Here is a 26,646-nt window from a genome sequence, read left to right as displayed (position 1 = left end):
ATGAGATGAAAGTGTTTGTCATCCATGGGACATTCACATAGTTGAAGATGAAAAATACTTTCTCTTAGTTTGTCCATTTTTTTTTTCCCCTGGGAAAAAGTCGTAATTTTCATTAAGATTAAGAAAATTACATTTTGCAGATGCCGAAGCATATTCATATTCAGGCTCTTGCCTGTCGAGTTCATAATAACTACTGAAAGTATAAACAAGATATCTCCACGCAGGGAGCATTCCAAAATAAGTCAACTGTGTTCAAAATTATGACTGGCTCTTCGCAGAGAGCAATATATACTGCTGAATATAAACAAAAAGATGTACTGTTCTGCTGTCTAAACAGTGTCTATCTACATACTGTAAAAAACAAAACTGCAAGTGAATTGGTTTTATAGCCCATCATTCCAACTGTTCATCAAAAGGGTGATGATAATACTGATAAAAAGTGTCGTCAACTTCCTCTTGGATCCACCAATCTTCACCTACTCTGTGCGCTGCCTCTTTGGAGAGCTGATCTGCAATGGTGTTTTGCTCCCTGTAGATGTGATGACAGACAAAAGATTCAAATGAAGTTATCAATCTCTTTGCTTCATCAAGAATATGACTCAAAGAAAAATCATGACAATGTGATGCATTATTGAGCCAGTTGCAAACAATTTTAGAGTCACCAAATATCTGTAAGTGTCTGCAATGATTATGGATAGCAAAATGAATTATGTGTTTGGCTGTGCTTAATTCTGCGAAGTTATTTGTGCCCCTGCCTAGGTTGATTTGGAGCTTGTAGCAATGCCTGTCATCGAGGTGGAGTATAGCTCCCCCCCCGCATCCATCTTCTTGAGCTGAGCCATCGAAAAAAGCCCAAGGTTTTGATTTGTCAATGGGAACAGGTCTAAGAATTCTCGGTGGGGCGGAGTGGTCTTCATCAGGTAACATATTGTAATCAGCGACCGTATGTAGAATGACCGAGGGCCAGTGAGGCACTTTGAGATTGAAGATAGACTGGTTGCGGGCAATCCAAATAGCCCAACAAGCCAGCAGAGGCAGGTTTTTGGCCTTTCTTGTGTGCTCAAGGCACCAGTTAGACCATGCCTCCAAAAGGTTATTCCCGCGCCAATCTTTCAAGAGCGGGATATGAGTAGATAGTGATTGCCAAAGGGATTGGGTAGAGCTGCATGATAGAAACAGGTGTTTAGTGCTCTCTTCTGCATTATGACAGAGGTGACAGCGAAAAGGTCCATAGAAGGACCGCTTCATGAGATTGGAGCCAGTGGGTATTTTGTCAAATAATATATTCCACATCAGAAGTCTCGTCCAAGGTGCTGCCTTGAGCTTCCAGATCGCCTTCCAGGTGGGTTGAATGTCTGGGGGTTTATAAGGTTCCATGAGCTTGAGATATCCCAGCTTTGGAGTGTAAACACCATGTTTTGCATATGCCCAGATGATCTCATCGGGTCCCTCAGTAAGTCTGATTTGTGCTTGAGTGAGAGCAGCAGTATACTCCCTCCATTCGTTTATCCACTGATTAGGCAGGTCTAGTGCTCTGGCGGATAACCAAGCCTGCTGGAGGAATGAGGAGTTTGCTTGATCACCAATATGTTTGATATGAGTAATGCCTCTGTCATGGAGATGTCGGATGAGGTCAGCTGGTAATCTGTGGGTGTTTCCACATCCGACCCATGGGTCCACCCCAACACGTACTGCATTCCCTTCCTTAATACGCCATGTGATTCCATCTCGTAGCAGAGGTATGGTGTCAATGACAGCTTTCCAGATGTTGGAAATTTGGTGATTGTTTCCATGTCTTGTGCAGATCCAATCTAATACGGATTGAGGCTTAATATATTTTGCATATGCCACCCGGGACCTGAGACTGTCTGATGTGAGTAAGCATCATCCGAGTTTGGCAGCCAGTGCCTTTGAGAATATAGCCAGTCTCTTTATGCCCCAACCGCCCCATCTTTTAGGCTTGGTTATGGTTTCCCATTTTACCCATGCAAATAGACGCCCCGGCTGGTGTCCTTTTAGTTTGTCCATTTTATATTCACATTCAATCTAATTTTCAAAATATTTGTTATACTACCAATCTTCTAAACTTTTAAATCAACAAAACTATGGTGATCTTGGAATGTTTCTCTCAATGCTTTTCAAGCATAGAAATAAAATTCTACCCTTCTCTCAATGCTTTCCCAACATAGAAATAAAATGATAAAAAATTCTAAGTAATTTCTTACCTTCTAAAGTTAGATGGACCATATGAGATTTAATGGATGTTAATCATCATCATCAACATCATATGTAACTAGAGATTCAATCTTATTCCATCCCATTAACATATCCCTATCCCATTGATATATGCTTCCACTTAGGAGAAGGGTATTTAAAAATATACTAATAACAACAAGCATTTTAATGTAATAATATTAGTAACAAATAAAATATTCCAATGGCCATGTTGAGGAAACTATTTCAATATCTACTATATATATTATATAAAGTAAATGAAAATGAAAAAATTATTATGGTTAGAATATTTTAGTAGTGTGTTATTCAACTACTAAGAGAGATCAAATTTATAGAAAGTGTAAATCTTCTCAAAATTTTAAATTTTACACTTTAGAAAAAGTTTACGTTTTAAGAAATAATAAATCCAAAATTATAATATATCTCTACTAATTTATTTAAAATAAAATTCCCTTATACTTTTAAATTTTGAAACACTTATATTAAATTATAAAACACCTTATTATTTTGGATATAATTATTATCTTATATATTAAAAATATACAATTCACATGCTTCGCAAGGGACCAAGGTCAGCAAATTTCACATGAGTTCACACTGCACACCATCGGCGCCCACGAGAACATTATCGGCGCTCTGGAGATAATGGATTTCTTATTTTTATAAGTTCGCAGGATTTTGGTTTCTAAAGGGTTTTAGTTTTTAAAATTTGTTTTTAATAATCTAGGTAGTGCCTTTTTTTTGGTTTTGTTTAAGAGGATTGAAAATATAGATGTCGATAATCTATATTAAGTATGAATTTAGTATGTATTTAAATGGATTAATTTTTTTTAATGTAATTTTTTTATAATGTAAAATTTAATATTTTAGTTTTAGATAGATGAATCTGTAATGGTTTTTTATATAAATATAATGTGTATTTTTTCACTGTTTAAATTGTATTGTTGATTTTTTGTTTAAATTGTATTGTTGAATGTTATATATAGCACATTTTCTCTATATATACAATGTTTATTTTTTCATTGTATAAATTGTATTTTTATTGCATATTTTTCTCATCTCTAGATAGATGAATTTGTAATGGTTTTCTCATGTGTATTTTTCATTTTTTAAATTGTATTGTTGAATGCTATATAGTACATTCTCTCTATATATACAATGTTTACTTTTTCAATTGTGTTTTTGAATGCGTACTCTTCTCATCTCTAGATAGATTAATTTGTAATGTTTCTCTCTATATAAATACAATGTGTACTTTTTCATTGTTTAAATTGTATTGTTGAATGTTATATATAGTACATTTTCTATATATACAATGTTTACTTTTACATTGTATAAATTGTATTTTTGAATGCGTACTCTTCTCATCTCTAATAAATGAATTTGTAATGGTTATCTCTATATAAATACAATGTATACTTTTTCATTGTTTAAATTGTATTGTTGAATGTTATATATAGTACATTCTCTATATATACAATGTTTATTTTTTCATTGTATAAATTGTATTTTTAAATGCTATATAAAATATATTTTGGAAACAAGTCAGAGTATTCAAATTAACAAGGATTCAAAGATATTAGACAATTGCAAGAATAATTCAATGATATTCTGACTTTGCATGTACACTCGGAGAACAATGTCATCACACATCTCTTTTCTAAGAAAGCTCTTTTCCTAGATGAGGTTGTCTCTATTTTGGAATTTCACACTAAGGTTTTAGCCTCTAATCTATCCTTCAATCTATTTGAGTCTACCAATCCTTTCATGAGGTAGTCTGCTAATCATTTCATGGCTAGATAAGGTTATTTGTACATTGCATTTGCAGGAAATGAATTGTACTTTTTAATTCCATAAGAAAATAGTAAATGTACGTTTTTTTCTTTTGAAAAACTTAAACTTGTAAGTCCAAAAATTCTTCTTTGGATTTCAAAGAAAATGGAAAAAAAAAATAACCAAAATGTAAAATAGTTAAACTACAAATATTAACCATAATAACTTATTTTTTCAATTACTTTATATAACATATACATTATTTATTTAAACAATATATAATATATGTATATTTGATATTAACACATTTTACTACAGTGTCCACATTGAAATGATTTTTTTTTTATTGAAATGGTTATTTTGTTATTAATAAATTTTGAAGCATAAGTCAATATTACATAAATGACTCACATTGAAATTTATTATTATTATAAATATTTTTAAAAGTTACATATTAATTTTATATTAAGAACGAAATGAATTACAATCTTCCTCTCACCTGATAATTTTTATTTTATTTTTTAATTTTCAATTACTTTTTTTTGGGTATTGAATATTTTATTATATACAACATTAAAATATTTTCCCATATATATAAAAAGTTGAAATAAGTATTAGTTCTAAAAAAATAGAATTTATAATTTATTTGTACAGTAAAAATTGTAATAGTATATAATTTCATTATTGGAATATTTGTTATTTTTTATATGTATTTTGTTATTTGTGTATTAAATTAATATGAAATTTAAGTTTAATTGTTAGATGTTTTTTTTTTGTAATAATTTTTTTTGAATTTTATAAATTGTTAATTTTTTATAGTTAAAATGTAATTTTGAATGTATAAATAGATTTAGCTTAAAAAAAAAAAAAACATTTTAACTATACAAATTATATAAATCAAATTTGTTATTTTCAAAAAATCTCTATCATATTTTTAATAAAATTAATGGAAAAAAAACATATAGCCTAATAATTAAATTGCACTTTTAAGTTAAATATACTGAATTAAGTGGAAATAAAATTAAATTCAATTTTTACTAAGGTTGATGATGTAAAAAAAAAAAAATCATAGCGCAACAGCCCAGCCTGAGCCTGCGCTGACCTAGCCACCGCTGCCCCTGCAGATCCATCTCTCGACAACCTCCTGTTGCTGAGGCCAACCAGACCATGCAGCCCTCTAAGGAGGGAGATCCTCACTCTTCCACGCAGACAGGGAATGAAGAAAATGCAGAAGCTTTTGCATCTTTAATCGCAGAGAATGGAGCTCCAAGGAACAGGCCATCAATCAATAAGTTTGTCAAGAAACTTGAAAGTATCCCAGAGATTTCCCTCCCTCCAACACTTCCAAGAAGAGCAGCCATCTCTTTGGCAGAACGCGGACTTGTTGGGTAGTTCACTGGGCTATGGCCCTCACCCAAATCAGTGCAAAAATGGGTGGAAAGAAACTGGAAAGCAACCACACAGGGGAAGATAGCAATACAATTCTGTGGAAGGGGTTACTACACCTTTCTCTTTGAAACAAAGGAGGACAGAGATCTGATATTTAGAAACGGACCTTACTTCATGGACTCCAGAGGTTTATACCTGAATAGGTGGACGCCAGATTTTGATCTGGAGATGGATGTCCCAAGCACAGTGCCTATGTGGGTCAGGCTCCTGCATCTTCCTCTTCACTGTTGGGGAGACAAATCTATAAAGGCTATAGGAAACGCAGTGGGCAAATATATTGACAGATGTGAGCGAAAAGACAATATGCACGCGTGTGAAAGAATATGTGTAGAAGTAGATCTCAAAAAAGGCCTCCCAGAAGCAATAAAGATCAAGGTTGACTAGTGGACACACATTCAGCAGCTGGACTACGAGCAAATACCATTTAAATGCAAGGTATGTCACGAGTATGGTCATTTTGCAAATAGGTGTCATAGAGAATGAAAATGTAGAAGAGCAAGAACCTACATGGGAACAAGTGAAAAGGAGAAAACCTACCAATAAGCAGACTACGCCAAATATTTATCAGTCCCATGAAGCAAATGAAACAACCTCCCAGCCTCCAGCGAAGGTTACTCCCCTTGATCACACAACTCCGAATCCTTTTGAGCCATTAGAAGACTCCTTTGATCCACCCTCTCCCAGATCCCCACCCTCAAACCCTATCATATCCACCCCCAACCCAATATCCTCCCCTCCTACTCCCTCAGTGGACCGCATTCTAACTAGAAATAAAGCCAAAGAAAACCCCCAAGCCTGGGATCAACAAAAAAAAGTGGGAAGAAAATCCAATAAAGAAATCAGAGATGAGGTAGCAGTTAAAGAAATGGCCCTAGGAACACAACAAACAATGGGTTCATTCCTTGGGAAACAAACAGGAAGTCATGAAAAAACTCAACAAAGAGGAAAGGGAGGACCACACCAACACAACAATAAATAATGATAGTGGTCTCTTGGAATTGTCGCGGCCTTGGCACCTCCTTTAAAGTCAATGCAACTAGAGACATTTTAGCCAAGGAACAACCAAATATATATATGATCCAAGAGACCAAACTAAACAAGCAAGAAAGTCAAAAAATGATTCAAAAACTAAAAAATTATGAAGAAGTAGCATTAGAAGCCACAGGAGCATCAGGAGGAATCAACACCATTTGGGACAAAAGAAAATGGGAATTAATGACCCACAAAACCAGTAGACACTGGATTCGAACAGAGTTAAGGAATCTCAATACAAAAGAACAGTATAGCATTATAAATGTGTATTCTCCAAATCACTATAGAGAGAAAGAACAATGCTGGAAATTAGTTAAAGAAGAAATAGCAGAGAGACAAAGTGGGCACTTAATCCTGGGAGGGGATTTAAATCTGATAAGGAACATAGAAGAAAAATTTGGCGGAACCTTCCACAATGATCCGTCAAGAGAAGCTCTTGAAGGAATAATAGAAGATTACAAATTAATAGACATTCCGCCAAGCAATGGCAAATACACTTGGAACAACAAAAGAATTGGAAAAAACAACATAAAAGAAAGGTTGGACAGAATTATTATTCATGAAAGCATAACAGCTGCTTCTTGTGAAAAGTAAAATTTTTCACAACTCAGCTTCAAATCACAAGCCGGTGGTGCTAACAATGGGAAAGCTGGAAAATCAAGGACCCCTTCCCTTCAAATATAATCCAATTTGGGACAACAAGGAAGATTTTGGCAAAAAAATAAAGGATAGCTGGAAAAAAAGTGTCACAAGATCTCCCCAGTATGTTTGGGAAACTAAGCTAAAGAACCTAAGGATGCACTTAAAAAACTGGGCAAGAGAAAATGATCTTCGAGACAAAGCTAGGAAGGTCAAACTGCAAAAAAATATGGATAACCTTTGCAAGGAAAAAGAGAACAAGGAAGAAAGTAAGCAAGACCAAATACAAGAAAATGAAATATATATGGAAATATATAAGCAAAATAGGCAACAAGAAGAGGAAAGCAGACTGAAATCAAGATGTCTCTGGCTAAAATCTGGAGACAAAAATACAACCTTCTTCCACAATACAATGAAAATAAGGAGGTCAAAAAATCAGATAGAACAGATTCAAGTAAATGGTCAAGAAATAAAAGGAGTAGAAGCAGTAAAAAACACAGCACATAAACACTTCAAAGAACTCCTCTCAACAAGTGACCAACAGGCAGCTAATGAAGAAATTCTGCATCATATAAAAAAAATAAGCAACTAGCAAAACAGGGAATTAGATAAAGAAATTACTGAGGAAGTCAGAGAAGCTATGTGGAATCTCCACCTTGATAAGGCACCAGGTCCAGATGGGTTTACAATAGCCTTTTACAGACAACATTGGGAAATTATCAAAAAAGACCTAATGAGAATGCTCAAAAATGCTTTCCAAAAAAAAAGATTGGAGGAAATACAAAATCCTCCTTCCTAGCCCTCATTCCCAAAGAACCCAATCCTACAACTTTTAACAGATATAGGCCAATCTCCCTGTGCAACTCGTCTTATAAGATTCTTACCAAAATTCTAGCAAACAGAATGAAGAAATTACTTCCGGAAATAATCTCAGAAAACCAAGGAGGATTTGTCCCCAAGAGGCAAATCACAGACAATGTGATAATTGTTCAGAGGCTATCCACAGCAGTATCCAAAGAAAAGAGAGAGGAATGATTGTTAAGTTAGATATGGCTAATGCTTTTGATAGAGTTAATCATAACTTTCTTGCAGCAGCCCTCAAAAGGTTTGGCTTCTCAAGAAATTTCATAGAGATTATCCAGGCATGTATTTTAAATCCTTGGATAGCCCCTTTAATCAATGGTCGGCCCAGTAAATTTTTCCAAAGCACTCAAGGGCTGAGGTAAGGCTGTTCGCTTTCTCCATTCTTGTACATCATCATGGCTAAATCGCTGAGTGTTATGCTAGAAAACTAGAGAAAAGAGAAAAAGATAACAGGGATCCAAATATCGAGAGGAGTCAAAGATAAAAACCATTCTCTCTTTGCAGATGATACCCTTCACATAGGTGGGGCATCCTGCATTATAGCAAAATGATTCAAAAAATTCCTGTATGAATTTCTTCTAGCTTCAGGAGGAATCTTAAACAACTCCAAATGCAAAATATACTGTTGGAATACCCCACCAAAAATAATGCAGCGTATCTCTCAAATCCTGGAAATACCTTTACAATCAAATTGAAGCCACTTCACTTATCTTGGGCTTCCCTTAGCAAAGGAAGTGGTAAAATCAGAAGTCTGGAACAAGCAAGTAGAGAAAATGAAGGGAAAATTTCAGAATTGGGGAGTGATGTGGCTCAACCTGGCAGGAAGAGTGACACTGATTAAAGCACTTCTCTCGGCCTTGCCTATATATCAGTATACAATCATTATGGCTCCAACAAGCGCCCACAAGCAAATGGAACTGATAATTAGAAGCTTTCTCTAGCAAGGAGGAAAACAAGATAATAAAAAATGCAACCTTGTTAAATGGGAGCAAGTCACTCTTCCCTATGAAAAAGGAGGTATAACAATTTGTTTGCCAGGACTAATGAACATTACTCTAGGGACAAAAGTTATCTGGAGAATGATAAATGGGGATGGCCACTGGTGGTCAAAAGTACTAACAATGAAATACTTAAACTGTCATAGAACAAAGTTGCTCACTGAAACTATTCAAAACAGGCCATGCACCCAAATATGGAAATTGGTAAAAAGGATAATCCCTCTCATTAGAGATCAAATATCCAAAAATCCAGGGAATGAAAAAACAATTTCTATCTGGGAGGATAGAATAATGGGGAAAAATCCCTTAAATCAACAACAAAACTTAAGGGGACTTCAGAGATGGATGGAAGAGCAAAGTTTTAACACTCTTTATTCTATCTCGGATTGGGATCAGAATAATTGGGTAAGATGGAAAAAGCTGGCAACACCACCAAGACTAAAAAGTAAGTGGGAAATTTTAAAAGCCCATCTGGCAGGGGCCGCCCCCATCAACATAGAAGAGCAGGATGACTTTGTTTGGGATCCAAATGGAGGGGATTACACAGTGAAATCGGGGTACAACCTCCTCCAAAAACTCCACAATCAAAATGACTGGAGCCTTTGGAAGGCAGCTTGGAATTCAGAGAGTTTGCCCAAAATTAAAGTCTTCACATGGACACTTCTCAAAGGTAAAATTCTTACCTCTGAAAATTAAAAAAAAAGGAATACAAGGGCCCTCAAAATGTGTCATGTGTCAAAAGGAGGAAGAATCAATCCAACACCTCTTCATTAACTGTATGGTGGCGAGAGAGTGCTGGAAACAGGAAATAAGTCCTTTGGAAATAAACATAAATCCAACAACTCAGTTGACAACTCTTCATAAAAATTGGGATAAAAGCTACCCATATACAAAGAAAAAAAGGCAACAATAAACAGGATATGGAAATGCCTCCCTTCAATCCTATGTTGGCAAATTTGGTTAGCCCGAAACAAATGCATTTTCAAAGATCAAAAACCAAATCTAGGCAAGATCCTAGCAAAAACTTGGAGCCAAGTTGCAGAGATAATAAGTACAAATGGAATCTCAAAAATGGACCAGAATGACTTACAACAAGAAGAGAAAGACTGGTACAGCAAAGCAATGCTAGAAAACAAAGCAAAAGCAGCAATTACAGCAAAAAATAAAGAAGTCCACACAAACAAGAATTGAAAATTAAGACTGGATGATAAAGAATTTGTAGAATGGATAAAAGAGCAAAATAGACATATTCTCTTTTTTGATGGAGCTGCAAAAAATAACCCAGGTAAAGCAGGGACAGGAGGAATCATTTTAGATCCAAATGGGAAAAAAATAATAACCTATGAATGGAGCCTTGGAGAAATGACAAACAACATGGATGAAGCATACAATCTTCTCCTAGGCACAAGGCTTTAAAAAAAAATGCAATCAAGGACCCTATAATAATAGGGGACTCGACTATCATAATAGCAGCTTTGGATACCAAAAGGGACTTCAAAAGCATAGCCACCAACAAAATATATCAAAGGATTAGAAAAAGCATTGAAACCATGGGAAAAATAACCACAAAGCATGTCATGAGAAATCAAAATAAGGAAGTTGATAGTCATGCCAACAAAGCAATTGACAGACCAATTGGGATTGTCAAAGAGAATAATGAAGTTTATGAAGAAAATATATCATGATCCTAGAACCAGTATGAGGATCGAGAAAGAGGATATAGATCCAAAAAATCTCACAAGAAATTTTACAGGGGGGAAAAATATAAAAAAAGAATCAAAATACCAACTCAAGTTGGAGATTACATGAAGAAAGCAAAGAATATAAGTCAACAGAGGTTCTCAACTATAATCAACATTGCATAGAGCACTCGACTCTCAAAATCCCAACTTGCTACACTATATGATGAAACAAGATTCCAATTGTCCTCCTCTCCTGGGCGAGGTCGGCTTTAGTCGTGTCACCCACGAACGCCTGGACAGTAACGGTATTGCAAGCAACAGTCAGATCTCCATGGTCGCTTGCGCAAGCTCCCAGGTGACCCGAGACAGCAAGGCATTCAACAGCAGCAAGTCTCCCCTCATCCGAGACCAATACATTAGGACAAGAAACCAAAAAAAATTTGAAGATTTTCCGCAAAGAAAGCGTGAGGAGACAGATGAAGAATCCCCACACAGGAACTGTTGGATCCGGAGATCAACGGATAAGGAGTGCCAGCAGAGGTATCGGGAGAGGAACTTGATGGAGGTAGATCAAGGGTCATCGGGCGCTAACTTGCGTGAGACTTAGTCAAAGCGAAAAGGCGGGAATTTGCAGGAGCGGTTTATCAGGAGGAGATTAAGCGGTAAGTGGTTTCTGGAGGGAACCCCCCGATTCCACTCACTGTTGGACATGTAGCAAGCAGGTGGGGCGAGAATACCGCTTTATCGGGCGGGTATTCTCCGCGCGGTTTGCCCACCCGATATCAATGCTCGTCGTTGGATCTACTGCGTGGGGATTGACGGCTGTGGAGAGACGTGCAGTTTGAATTGATCGGTGTTAGGTGGTGTCCGTCAGATTTGACGGAGGAAACCTACGGTGGAGATTGAGTCTATTAAAGGCCAGTTTTGATATTTGCGCCAAGTTTGTGGAAAAGCAGAACTATAGTCCCGTGTGTTTGTTTTATTGCCCGCCTTTTCCAAAGTTAAGTGCGGGTTCTTTGGTTAAGTCCGTTGTTTCAATGTTAAGTGCGGGTCTTTGTATTTTTTGAAGTTTTTAAGAAACAGGGTTGTTAAAGTAGCTGTGGGACTGCGCTCCCTATTGTGCACTATTTTGATCCAGCCCTCCTAGGATTGTACAAGGAACTAGCTTCTTTTCCCCCTTTTTTGCAATATATAAAAAGTAACCCACTGTGTTAAAAGAAAATAATAATAATAAAAACAAAAATAAAAAAAATTCTACATATAAATAGCACAAAAATGAATAGGAATACGCACAAAAATGAATAGGAATACGCACTCGATTGGGAGATTTTAGAACAAATAGAGTTGTGTAATTTTAGAGGGAACTGATCTCTTTAGGTGGGAGCTTTAGAACAAACAAAATTGTATAATTTTGGAGTCAAATTCCTTTTTTGGAATATCAATGGCTATTTTGATTGTTAATTTTATAATTTTTTTTCTCTTTGGAATATTAATTTCTATTTTGATTATTAATTTTATAATTTTTTTTATAGAAGGAAAAACAAGTCTGATAGACTTTTTATAAAAGAAAAAGAAATTATGATAGGTGATAAATTTATTTTTATAAGTATAATTGGACTATTTTATGATTTGAGTTTTTTAATTTTTTTTTATTAAAATTGATGTATGATGAGCTTGTACTGTTTGAAGTTAAATTGTGGTATTAAATTTAAATGGATTTAGTGTTTTAATATTTGGATGGTGTAGAATATATATATATATATATATAAAATTCAAATTTACAATTCTAATCATTTTTAGAAGACAAAAAAAAAAAAAAAACTATCGGAATAAGTATAGTTTTAACTATTTCAAGTTTTCATAGTTTCTGGTGACATAATTTTAAAATATGTTTTTAAATATAAAAATGAATTCAGTTTTTTAATTTTGGATAAAATTGTTTGAAAAATATATTTTAGGAAGTTTAAAACACAAAAAAGAGTTAGAATATAAAGTTGGAATACACTATTTAGATACGAGTTCTGATTGGTTTTTCATTTTAATTTCTCTAAAATATGGCAGGAATTTATTAAAATCACAAGCTTGATGGTAACCCCTGCAAAATTGAAGTGTTCTAGGAGTTTTCCAGGTGCTGAATCCTCAATCAAAAACCCAGTTTAAATAACACAAATCAAAATTTTCCTACAAATTTAACACTAAAAAAATTTAAAAATTCATACTGAAAGACAAATTTTCGGATATAACGATTTCCACTACTAATCTTATAATTTTGACAAACTGTCGAAAGCCGCAGCAAAACAATATAAAAAAGGTGGCTGAATGCTAAGTTGATTTCATCAGATGCCGTATTTTTCAGACGTAAAGGTTCTCGCGGCGACTGAGATTTTCGGACGTTGGCGGCGACTGAGGACGCCTGACGTTTGCGTACAACCATATACGTCAAAGCAAACGAAAGCGTGATTGCCGCGGCCGCCATCTGCTCGTTGGTGTCGAATTGTCAATGTCATCTGAGCACGGTAACGCACATGCTTTCTAAGGAGGAACTTGTTTGAATAAGACCGTTGTTTGAATAAAATCGTGTAAAGATTGCGGTGTAGTTTTTGGATAAATAATATTATTCAATTATAAATATATAGTATTTAATTATTAATATATAGTATTTAATAGTATATAAATTGAGTGGGTTTATGGATTTTATACATAGAAATAGAATATAAACATTTTTATAAATTTTAAAAATCAAATCACACACCACACCAATGTATGTCTAACTTTAACTATGATCTTAAATATTATTAACCACACTTATATCTTGTACAACTATCTTTCTTGCATCTTATGTTTACCTTTAACTCACACTTCAACTTGTAATACCTATAAGGATTGTGTTATTCACTTACAAGAAAAGTGTTATCCACTTACCATACTCATTAGAGAAATTCACCAAATATGATAGTGGCTTCGAAAGGTGGGCAGGGTGGGTATTGCTTCCATGTGACTAAATGAAAAAAAAAACTATAAGAGAAAGAGACTATCTATTATTACTAGAACGTTGTTTACCTTTAACTCACACTTCCAACTTGTAGTACCTATAAGAAATGTGTTATCCACTTCCCATACTCATTAGAGAAATTCACCAAATACTATGATAGTGGCTTCGAAAGGTGGGCAGGGTAGGTATTGCTTACATGTGACTAAATGAAAACTTTTTTTATCTATTATTACTAGAACGTTGAATGTTGTAATATTGTTTTTTTTAAGGACGAGTTGTTATGAGCATGAAAATATAGGCATGATGTTTTCAAGTTGAAAATAAAAATTATATATAATAGAAGGAAAATAATGAATAATTTTTTATAATTCAAAATAATTTAAATGATTAATTAATTATTTTGAAGATTATTTTTTGGATTATTAAGTTTATTGTAGATGCATTTTAAATTAGAATCTACAAAGTATTGAGAGGGATCAAGTTTAGAGTTAAGATGGATTTAATCTAGTACTCTTACGTTCTATAATGGATTTCCTCAAGTCTTTAAATAGGTTTCGTCATAACAAATATCATGGACTTGTAAACCACCATTGGTGACTAACTCAAATTTATCTTAACAATATTTATTTTTTAATGCTAATTTTATTTTAAACATTTGACCAAGTCAAGACAACATTACATTACAACATTGTTGTCATAGTGGGTTATAGAGCGCTTTTCAACGCAATAAACATAAATATTAAACAATCTCCTCCAAAAGAATTCATAGTTCATTACTATTATACGAATTAATAATTACATTTCACATATTTCAACTAAAAAAAATAGAATTATTTCTCATAATTTAAATTTTAGCTTTAAAAAAATGCAGTTATTTCAAAAACCCATTATTAATTGTCGTACAAAAGAATGGTTGAACTTTTCCACAATATTTTTTCAATTGTCGATAATGCACTATAGAGTTTGACACATGACAATATTCAAGGATGTTTCTTCTAGAGTAAAGAAAAATTTGAGTATTGATGATTGTAGAGTTCAAAATTGAAGTCGTCATTGCTCTTCAAGAGCTCTAGCTTGTTCTTCAAGACCTCTAGCTTGTCATACATGGGCATAAAATTATTTCCCATACAAGTGAATATTAAAACAAAATATTACTTTTCAAATTTGAAATGAAGAAATTTTTTCTTTTTATTTCTTCAATTGAAAGGTAAAAAACTTTTCATAGCATGTTCTACTTGTCATTATTTGTATAGGTCTTTTTTCTTTATTAATCATTTTTCTATAGACCATGATAATTAACAACAACAACAACAACAACAAAAAGAATAACAATTTTTCCCATATCATCATATAAAAAAATTGTAAGCTTGGTAGGACCTTTCATTCATTCATTTGCAAAAAGTAGGTTACATCCATGAAAGACGTTACATGGCCTCAACCTACCCAGTGGGAAACTAGGCTTGTTGGTCATGAGACCACATTGTATGTAATCCAAAATCTCAGGAGCTTAAGTCTCTCACACAAAGCCTTATAGGATTGTATATTTATAAACCAATTTACCCTTAACATGCTAACATATGTACTACTAACCGACATATACATCATCAAAATAAACAAAAAAGGAGTTGCTCGCTACTACTCAACAAAGGACTCCACCGAAGCTGGGTCCTTAGCGCTAGAACTAAGTAATTCTGATTGAGGAAGGCACGAAATGTGCTTCTCAATACGACCAAGATAAACATTCTGCTGCTGTATTTGAAATTGGACAAGTTGAAATTCTTTCTGAATTTTCTGGAAATCGCGGTCAGATTTAATGTAAACTATATAATTCATAATAGCTCGGACCACAATACTCTTTGTCATTTGGTAAAGGTGCACTATCTATTTGTATTGAGTGAGCCTACCATGGGTATGGTTGGGATCAGGAACCAGTAAATGTCAATCCTCAAGTTGCACTTCATTCTCAACTTGTTGGTTGAGGGCTGCCTCCCATGACACAATCAACTGCTTTACCTAAGCAGGAGTACCTGTATTATAAGCTTGGGTCACTACATTGATATGTTGGGCATTAGATTTTCGAGCACTCTGTCTCAGTGGCTGCGACGAGGAGGAGCCTCATCCACCTTGATTCTCAACCTTTCGACTATGACCCCAACCCCCAATTCCTGACGGACCAGCACTCGGAGATGGTCGAGCCATATCTATCAACCACCACTCCAACACAGTTTACTTGTTGACCATAACCGACCAAGCCACCGACCTGGAAAAGACTAGCATCGTGCAAGCTGAGCAGAACTCCAAACTAACTAGACATGTCATAGATACAGATGAAAAGAGAAGGAAGAAAATTACATTATGCTCGGGCCATGCAAAAACATAACAGGTCGAGAGGGCCAACCACCAACATCGCTTGTTGGCAATCACTAGTACCTCGTGCTCAGACATATCACTTGACAGAAAGAAACCAAGGATGGTTCATCTCCACAGAAGGTAGGTGCTACAAACCAACTCCTCAAGCCAATTCCCATAAATAAACACACCTGAACGATATAAAACTAGAGACGATGAGATAAAGAGACTTTCAGAAGCCATTCTATCCAATCACAAAGACAACCATTTCCATTGGGTGGAAAGTCCTTCCATAAAAGACAACTGACCCAAATTGTTCCACACATTCCCATTTGAAGAAATAAAATACCATATAAGACAGACCCCAACATAGAAACAACAGATGCAATATAAAATGTAGCCACACAAACATGCTCGCCTACAGAGCAAGCAATTCCAAGTTGTTTAGTAATCCAATTATAGGAGGGGTCGACTACCTTGCATGCAACAATCATAACTATAGTTTGTCATGGGTGAGGAGGGGAGAAAAGAAACCTTACATACTCGACTACCATCGATGAACCCGAAGTCGATGTTTTCCTGCGGACGGAACTTCCCTACCGAGCTTGTAGCGAGAGAATAAAGACCTAGGTACCTCCGCTTGACACTTGAAACCAATCTACAAAATAGAGCAATTGCATGAATTGGGCTACGCGCCCTCACCACCTGGAGGTTATGAGCCTTGCGTCGAAATACTCTCACCTTAAAATCCCCCACGTTATCTACCACCTCTCTATCATGTTCACACATGCAATGTTCTGGCAGGAGTCGCCCTTTTGCTCTGCCTCCCATCATATCATCGTTAACGAGAGTCCCAAGGGGGACTATGAGCTGTCACGCACCTCGATTAGGGATCTTGGTTATTCTCTTCTTCTTGGTCCCTGTGGTAGGCTTATCTAAGAAAAATTATAGGATGGTAGGCTTCTCTAAGAAATGACAACACTGTAACTACTTGGCCTCATTCAGAAAACAAAAAGATGGAAGGTGTTTAATCATTGTTCAACTGTATTTGCATGGGTGGTAGGTAGTTCTAAATATATGCGTAGAAACGAAAATAATCAACTATATAGGAACATGAAGAAGAGCCATGAAGAAGAGATTGTACCAAAATCTTGCGCTGAGCTAACTTAGAGAAATGTAAACAGTTCTATATAGGAACATGAAGCAGAGCCAACACCAAAAGCTTCCACTAAGCTAATTTGAGAATTTTTAAAGGATAATGCATTCAAACATCTTATATTGTGCCTCCATGAGCGTAGGTGGGATGAGGCAGCTAGGCAAGTGTTGATGCTGCTACACAGGAGCGTACAGCTAACAATGCTAGCTGGCATTGCTTTTCCTGATCGACCACCCATAAATGCAAGGAAAAGCATAAGCATTTTAATTTTTTTGTTCTTTCTATTCCATTTTTTCCTATTAGTTTTTTTCCACAGACTAGGATTGACCTCATACTTGGCTTGGAGTTTCTTCTCAAAGAGGCGTAGGACTTTCCCCAAGGATTTCTTTGCACCCTTCAATTAACTGAAGGGCATGAAACATTTCATTCTGCTATTCTAGTTTTTCTGCTAGTGTGCTCGCGAGAATGAGTCAAAGGTATTCTGGTGTGCTCATTCTGTTATTCTAGTGTACTCAGGAGAATGAGCCGAAGGTATTCTAGTGCGCTCAGGAGAATTAGTCGAACCTTTGAAGGTATTTTAGCGCACTAGGGAGACATAGCCAAACCTTTAGAGGCAGAGGGTTAAGATCCAAGCTTTAACAGGGGCAAAGGGCAAAGCGTACTGAACCTTCAAACAATAAGCAACAAGAGGGGGCTTGTGTTGTTTTAACAGTTTTGAGAAAGTTATCTAACATGCCAATAACTGGTTACACGACACCCTTTAGATCACAATATAATAGGAAAATTTAGATTATATTTTAATAAAATGTAAAAATTAAATATTTTTGAATTAATGCTAACTCCAAACTAATATTAAACTCCCTCAAATTAAAATTCAAAACCTTTTATCTTATTCATCATGAAAATCATATATTCTTTCTTACCAACAATAAAACTTATTACCAACAACAAAACTTCCAAATTAAAACTAAAAGCGTATTTGTAAATACTTCCAAATTAAAACTAAAAAGTGTATTTGATAAAATATTCTTATTAGAAAATTTGCTAAAAATTAAATACTGTAATAAGTCAAAGTAAATTAATACTGGATCAACGTCTATCGGTCCTATATTTCCTGCGTTGCCAAAAGCAGGGACTACTAACTCATTCATGAAGTCATACATGTGATCGAATAAAAAAATTGGAAATTAATTTTGAAAAGTATCTGTTTTACAGCCAACGTGCAAATTCCACTTCAGCATACTTACATGGCAAAATTGGGCAGTGCTAATACGGCAACGCCTAACCAGTCATCCATAAGGTATTTAATGCCCGGGGCATTAAATACCCAGCCATCCATAGGGTATTTAATGCCCAGGGCATTAAATACCCTATGGATATGGATGGCTGGTTAGGCGTTGCCGTGCCCATACCAATACAACACTGAAGATTTCCCTTTCCCTATTTCGAGTTGAGTCTCCATTCCCAGCGGATTAAATATAAATATAATATAGAATCGTCTTCATTTTCAATCGCGCGGAATATTCGGGTTCTTGACGTTATAAGTGCCCCGTGGGAAGAGGACCCTCGAGAAAGTCCGCAGTGACACGCTAGCGGTGTTTTACTTACTTTCTTTCGTAACCGCCAAGGTTCCTGCCAACGATTTTGGCATGTTTGAATTTTTCTGGTGGCGACCATTAGTTGTGTCAAAGTTACCTAACGGCTATCGAACACCTAGACGGTGCGTGTAAAAGTCGTCTTTGTTCGGACATGCAGACACGCCATATAAAAACATGTTTCCCTTATTTGTGTCATTCGTGCATCAACATTTACGTAGAAAAGACAGACTAAATGTTTCTGTCACGGTTAAAAACAGCGTGCAGTTTAACGAGGCGGAGAAGTTCCTTGGAAAGTTATGGAAATTCTGGTTATATTTAGAGAAAATTTGGCAAGGATTTTTGTAAATCTAAGTTATAGTTGTTAAACTTCAAAATTTTAAGTGTTTTCGACGTTTTTGATGCTGCTGAATCCATTTCCACCATCAAAAACACGATTCAAACACTGCATTTACAAGATTTTTTGAATTTTTTTACCGGAATTCCAACCACTTTTAACCATCCAACCAATTCCTCCACCTCATTAGACAACTCCTAAAAAAAATCCAGTCATGTTACATGATAAAACATGAAATCAACAAATATTTGAATGATAACATCGAACAAGTAATTTAATAACGATTTATTATGGTTGAGGTTTTAATATTTGAACAATGATTTTTGTGTGAAAATATAGTTTATTCATAAATATTATATTTTATAATGGTATAAAGAGATTTCATTTAATGAATAAAATGTGTAATTTATTTTGTATTTAATTAATCTATATTATTTTAAAAATATTTATTAATGATAAATACATTTTTTATTAGCTATAAATAAAATATTAAAATTTTATATTAAAATAAGTTTATATTAATGTATAATTTATTTCATTTTTAGTATAGAATTAAGATGTAATATTTCAAAATTATATATATATATATATATATATATAAACTTTTAAGTGGATTTTTGCATATGGTCTTTAAAAAACTTATTTTTGAGACTCTAGTCACTTCTAATATTTTATATGGATGTGAGTATGTGGAGAGAGTCTTAGAGGAAGATATAACAAATTCAAAAGAAAATTGTAACTTATAACCTCAACATTATAGGAAATATTTCATACCTTATCCTCACAAACCTTTTCCCCATTGAAAGCATGACTATGAATATGTATCTTATGTATATGAAGAAGTTAAACAACATGGAAGCCAAGAGGCTTTCTAAAGTTGCTTCTAACTCTAGCCCAAACCCTCACCCTTTCACTCAAGTGAGGATGTCATAAAAATGCCATAAGGATGTCATAAGGAGGAGATCATTTTATAGAGAATAAGGATAATATTAAAAATATTATTACTTTAAAATTGAGGGAGAAATTGTGAGGTTATAAAGAGTTAAAAATAAAAAAGAAACAAAGATATTATAAAAAGTAACTAAAAACTAATCTCATATATGTGTGTGTGTGTTAAGAAAAAAATGAACATTTCTAAATATGAATAAATTCTCATGAACTTCATAGTAAAATTGGGCTTTGGTGAATTCCCAAAACACCATGCTATGAAAGTGTTTGTCATCTATGCGATATTCACATAGTTGAAGATGAAAAACACTTTCTCTTAATTTGTCCATTTTATATTCACATTCAATCTAATTTTCAAAATATTTGTTATACTACCAATCTTCTAAACTTTTAAATCAACAAAACTATGGTGATCTTGGAAAGTTGCTCAAAATCTCTCAATACTTTTCGAGCATACAAATAAAATTTTATGCTTCTCTCAATGCTTTCCCAACATAGAGATAAAATGATAAAGAATTATGAGTAATCTCTTACCTTCTAAGGTTAGATGGACCATATGAGACTTAATGGATGTTAATCATCATCATCAACATCATATGTAACGAGAGATTCTATCTTTTTCTATCCCCTTGACATATGCCTATCTTATTGATATATGTTTCTACTTAGGGGAAGTGTATTTAAAAATATACTAATAACATCAAGTATTTTAATGTAACAATATGAATAACAAATAAAATATTCCAATGACCACTTTAAGGAAACTATTTCAATATTCAATATGTATATTATATAAAGTAAATGAAAATGAAAAAAAAAAAAAATTATTATAGTTAAAACATTTTAGTAGTGTGTTATTTAACTACCAAAAAAACAAATGTCTAAAAATATAAACTTTCTTTAAATTTTACACTTTAGAAAAAATTTACATCTCAAAAAATAAAATTGTTAATAAATCCAGAATTATTATAAATCTATACTAATTTATTTGAAATAAAATTCACTTGTATTTTTAAATTTTGAATCACTCATACTAAATTATAAAACACTTTGCTATTTTGGATATAATTACTTATCTTATATATAAAAAAATACAATTCACATGCTTCGCAAGCAGGTTGGAATTTAACGAGCATTTTTCTTGTACGAGGCCATTTTAGCCGTTCAATATGTTGAAATTTTTTAAATGACCGTCTGGCATGACGTGGTTTGAAGAATGGAGAACGTGTTTTTGACGGCCTATAATATTTTATGCGGACACTTCGCTCCTAAAAACTTCACGATCTTAGAATAGAATATAAGTCTCTGCCCTGAATAAGAAATTGAGGTATGTCCTGACTCTGAGTGATAGTCTAAGATTTGAACTTGAAGCTGAGCTTTCATTATAAATTAATTCGATGTAAATGGATTGTCATGGTTTATGCTTGTAAAATCGATGTAAAATCGTGAAAATAACGTGAAAATTGGCTCCCTCTAGACTTCAAATATTATATATTTCCCTTCACGAACCCTTTCAGGTTCGGGTCTTATCGCATTGGCATTGTTTCTTTGTATTTCGTTAAATAACGAAATATGTGAAAATACATTAAAAAACACCTTTCAGCAGATCTCAAAATCTATGCATTAATGTTTATATAACCATCAGGTCCGGCTAATCGCATCGCATACATGTATGGGTATAGGTCCCGCTCCATAATGTTTCTTCGATTGCAATATCACGATGTGATTTTTTGCAACCGCATATCGCGATAGCCCCGGGTCGTTGTAAGCACTCTGTTGTGGTTGTCATTTGCGATTTGCCTATCAGATCTGGACCGTTGATCAGCCAGATCTAACGGCTACTGTGCCTTCACTTGTTTATGCCTCTGATACTCTGTTTTTCACTGTTTTTACATGTTTTTGGCCTCCCGATAGTGTTTCTCTGCCATTTTAAGGGCTCTTCTCATGCGATTGTTTTGATCTTTGGCATGATTTTATGAGATTTTGAAGACTTAGAGAGCATATTTGGATCCATTTGGATCAGGACTCGATGCAATTATAGATGCGAGAGTAATATTTTTGAAGTTCGGCTTATGGCCAAAGTGGAGCAAGAGGAGACGTGGCCGTCGGAGCTAAAACAGGGGACATTTCCACTAAAAATAGTAGCACTGCACCTCAGGGGTTAATAGGTACTGTCAATATTAACGTGCAGAAGAAATTCCTAAAGCTCTGGTATAAAAAGAAGAAAATTACATTACAGAATATTTCCATCAATAAACAGGTAGAGTCCAAGGAGGCTGAAGTAGAAAATGTTACAGGTACTGATACATCAGATGAGGAGTCCGTGGTTGAAGTAATATTGGAAGATAAGCAACAATTGCAGGCGCCACAACATGTACCAGATACCCATCAGGCTCCATTAGGTGGTGAATTAAAGAAAGATACACCATTGGTTAAAACTTCAGCATATCACCACCCACATCACCCAACAAGAAAACAACCAACACGATGGCAATGATTTAGAAACAAGGACAACAACCCCCGCACGACAGATAGACAGGTGTGAAGATCCAACCAGAGCGCATCAACACAGAGGAACCGCTAGTATCAACTCCCATCTCAAGCGAGTGAGGCACGAGTTAGATCGAGGGTTCACCTTTCTCTTGGATGGCTAGATGCACATGCATGGTACCAGTGGACTACTTTTTTGAGTAGATCTTATTATTTGTGTTCTTCTTATGTTTCAGGGATGAAACATGTTTAAGGGGGGTGGAATGTAGTATACCTAGTGGGGATAGTATGGGGTACAGATGGAGGTACCCAAGGGAATAATATAATAATGGGATGGACCATAGTTAATAAATAATGTGGTTAACCCACATCATGTAAGGGACCAAAAGTAGTTAGCAATAATGTGATAAGCCCATAGTATTAGATATATGGTATTGAGAGAATCATGGTAATGATCCATGGTATTGTATGTATGAATCCTATATAGAGGGTAGAGACTCCCCATTGAGAGATGTCAAGGATTATTGGATTGGAAAGCATATGGCTTATGAAGTGTTCTCATTCCTTAAGGAGTGATTGTATGGTGTTGCCTACCTCAAGGGTTTTGATTAATAAAGAGAAGCATTTCTATATTCATATATTTTTATTTATGGGCATATTTCTATTTTCATATATTTGTATGTTAGATCTATTACAAGAATGTAGTATACCTAGGGGGGAGAGTATCGAGTACAAAGGGAGGTACCCAAGGGAATAATATAATAATGGGATGGGCCATAGTTAATAAATAAAGTGGTTAACCCGCATCATGTAAGGGAACACAAGTAGTTATAAATGATGTGATAAGCCCATGGTATTAGATATATGGTATTGAGAGAACCATGGTAATGACCCATGGTATTGTATGTATGAATCCTATATAGAGGCTAGAGACTCCCCATTGAGAGATGTCAAGGATTATTGGATTAGCAAGCATATGACTTGTGGAGTGTTCTCCTTCCTTAATGAGTGATTGTATGGTGTTGCCCTGCCTCAAGGGTTTGATCAATAAATAAGCATTTCTATATTTTGTGTTTGTAATTCTCTTGAGATTATTTACAGCTATTGAGTAGATTGGCATCATTTCATATATTTGCAAGTCAGATTTATTACAAGTGCTCTGATACCACTTGTAGTAGATCTGACCTGCAAATATATGAGAATAGAAAATATGCCCAGAAATAACAAGATTGTCCCAATAATATAACATGAAAATGCTTCTCTTTATTGATCAAATCCTTAAGGTAGGGTAACACCATACAATCACTCCTTAAGGAAGGAGAACACTCCACAAGCCGTATGCTTGCCAATACAATAATCCTTCACATCTCTTCATGGGGAGTCTCTAGCCTCTATATAGGATTCATACATACAATACAATGGGTCATTACCATAGTTCTCTCAATACCATATATCTAATACCATGGGCTTATCACATTATTGCTAACTACTTTTGGTCCCTTACATGATGCTGATTAACCACTTTATTTATTAACTATGGCCCATCCCATTATTTTATTATTCCCTTGGGTACCTCCCTATTTACCCCATACTATCCCCCCTAGGTATACGATAGAATACATTTTCCAGTCAATTACACATCCAGCTCCTCTTTCTATTTGAATATAATCTAACACTGGGGAGTTGGAAAGGTATCCAACATCGTATGTAAAACATAGTTTTGCTCCAAACTTATGGAAGGGAAACTTTGAGGTTATCCTAGGTTTCCTTATGGTAGGGCCTCTCCCAAAGCAATAAATTTCCATGAATGAAATCCAAATCCAAACATTTATCCCTCCCATGGATTTCACCATGACCACAAAAAATATAATTATATTATCAGACCTTCCATATATCACATACTGAATAAAAATAAGAGATAATTCCAATAAATAGATTTCATAGGGACTTCATATAACATGCTTCCTCTGTGAAACTTTGGACATCACAATATCACACAGATGCACATAACTACAGAATGATCACCTAAACTTCAAACAAGCATCAAATAAGTATAGAAGGATTCTTCAAGCATCACACATCACCTAATTACTTGCTTCTCTAGAGGGAGTCTACAACCTTTGATAAGGCAATGAACCATGATATTCACAACATGTTAGAATATAGAAATCACTTACCATAACATGTTTGGATGAATAATATCAAGTAACCATGCATACTCATGTAAATAACTCTATAAATCATGCAGATATCATCAAACTCATAGATCCAAAATTTAAATCATGACCATGAAGGCATCTAAAGCAAAGCATTCACCATGATCATACAAAGATCTTAGCAACCTTCCTAAGGTAGACCTATTCCATACACATATCTCATATGTTGAACTCCTAATAAGATGACCCACCATCATGGTTATGTGTAACACACCCCCTCCTAATCCTCACCAAAACACCAATTAAAAGGAGGTGGTTACTATGTTGACCCAAGATCTAAGGTGTTTTTATGGAAATGGGATCTAAAAATCCCAATCTATTAAACCTATTCAAAACTATGAATAAACATTATTGATCTTTTTGACTAGCTTAAAGCCTCTAATGGACATCATCATGACAACTGTCTCATTAAGACGATTTCGACGATGTAGATTTTATCTCAATCTGACGTCTAAATTGAGAGTTATTTCCATTTGCAAATGATCTAATCAAACAATGCCACTTCATTTCCCTACCACGTGGAACCCATGTGGTTGTCCCATCTAGCCTCCTAAGACCACTTTGCATTGAGGCATTAGCTATCGACTTGTTCATGGCCTGGATCTTCACATTTACATGATGAGCACACACGCACACACACACACATTATATGCTAATTTAAGGATCGTCAGTCAATGGAAATATTCCCATTCTCTGAGTTTTGTTGCTTGGTCTCTTTCACTTACACTTTCACAAGTTACTTTGGTGATGACCTTCCAAGCTTATTTACATGGTGGGCCCGTGCTACACCAATATCAGGATAGACATTATTATGTGTATGTCACCATGTCCTGGCATTACGTCATCCCACTCCTTTTGATTTGCGCTTCACCTCTGAACTATCAGGGACCAACCTTCGAGCTTATGGGTCCTGGTGGGCGCCTCCTCTGTGCTACTCATGCCTTTCAATTGGCTCGTGGCTTCCCCTTCATTAGGGAAATTTTGAGGTCTAAAATGGGCCACAAAACAAAAATGTGCAACCAAAATAAACTTTATAAGAACCAATAAGATTCAAGATGATGATGTCAACCACGGGGGATGATTCACCATTTTTGGAGTAAATAAGTAAAAAGATATTTAAAAAAAACTACTTTTTCAACTCGTATTTTCACCTTATCTCCCTATGGTTTTACTCAAATTTTGAGCGAGAGCACTTATTGGATGCATAATTCAATTCTTCATCCAAGGAGTACCCATGTTACATACTTTCAATGGACCCTACTATAAGAAAAATGAGAAATACATGAAAAATGTGATTGCAATCATGTTTTTCATGTATTTCTCATTTTTTGTGTAGTAAGGTCCATTTAAAGTATGCAACATGGGTACTCCTTGGAAGAGGAATTAAATTATGCATTCAATGAGTGCTCCTACTCAAAATTTGAGTAAAACTGTAGGGAGATAAGTTGAAAATACTAGTTGAAAAAATAGTTTTTTATTTTTTCCCTCTAGAATTTTATGATGTAATGTAATCTTGTTTTATTATTTCCACTATTATTTTATAATATTCCTTGTGAGTCCCATTTTAGACCTCAACATTTCTCTAATGTTACTTAATTTCTCTGGTGGCTCCAACCGACATGTTGTCTTGCAACACGCAGCAACAACAACACACTTGGGCCCACTCCTGCCACGATACCCCGATGCTAAGTCATATCGACCCTTCCTTAAGCACTGTGTATGGCTACAATATGGGGGAGAAACTCTAGGATGGGAAAATTTCCATCATCTCCCATAACAATTTTTTGTCTAAGCGGACCTCGACGTAAGCCTTCTGACGATGAAATATTTCTCTTACATAATTTTTTACTCTCCTGCTGACCAATGCGAGGGTTACAAATCACCCTAGCCT

The 26,646-nt window shown here is 34.9% G+C and overlaps 1 protein-coding gene across 1 annotated transcript; it reads right to left on the bottom strand.

Moving 5' to 3' along the window:
- Positions 1-393: 393 nt before the first annotated feature.
- On the bottom strand, positions 394-1,951 carry LOC149171219 (uncharacterized). The gene is made up of 2 exons (XM_089425892.1): positions 1,852-1,951; positions 394-1,757 (listed from the first exon to the last, which is right to left on the bottom strand). Exons 1-2 carry the CDS (start codon positions 1,949-1,951, stop codon positions 394-396), a joined length of 1,464 nt encoding a protein of 487 aa, XP_089282018.1.
- Positions 1,952-26,646: the final 24,695 nt, after the last annotated feature.

The sequence above is a fragment of the Pinus tabuliformis genome, chromosome 4_2 (genome assembly GCF_031772625.1).
Source record: "Pinus tabuliformis cultivar Carrire ecotype Pingquan chromosome 4_2, CPIR1, whole genome shotgun sequence".
Taxonomy (NCBI): Eukaryota; Viridiplantae; Streptophyta; class Pinopsida; order Pinales; family Pinaceae; genus Pinus; species Pinus tabuliformis.
Note: the sequence above shows the minus strand (reverse complement) of the source record. Positions and strands in the feature narration are given on the sequence as shown.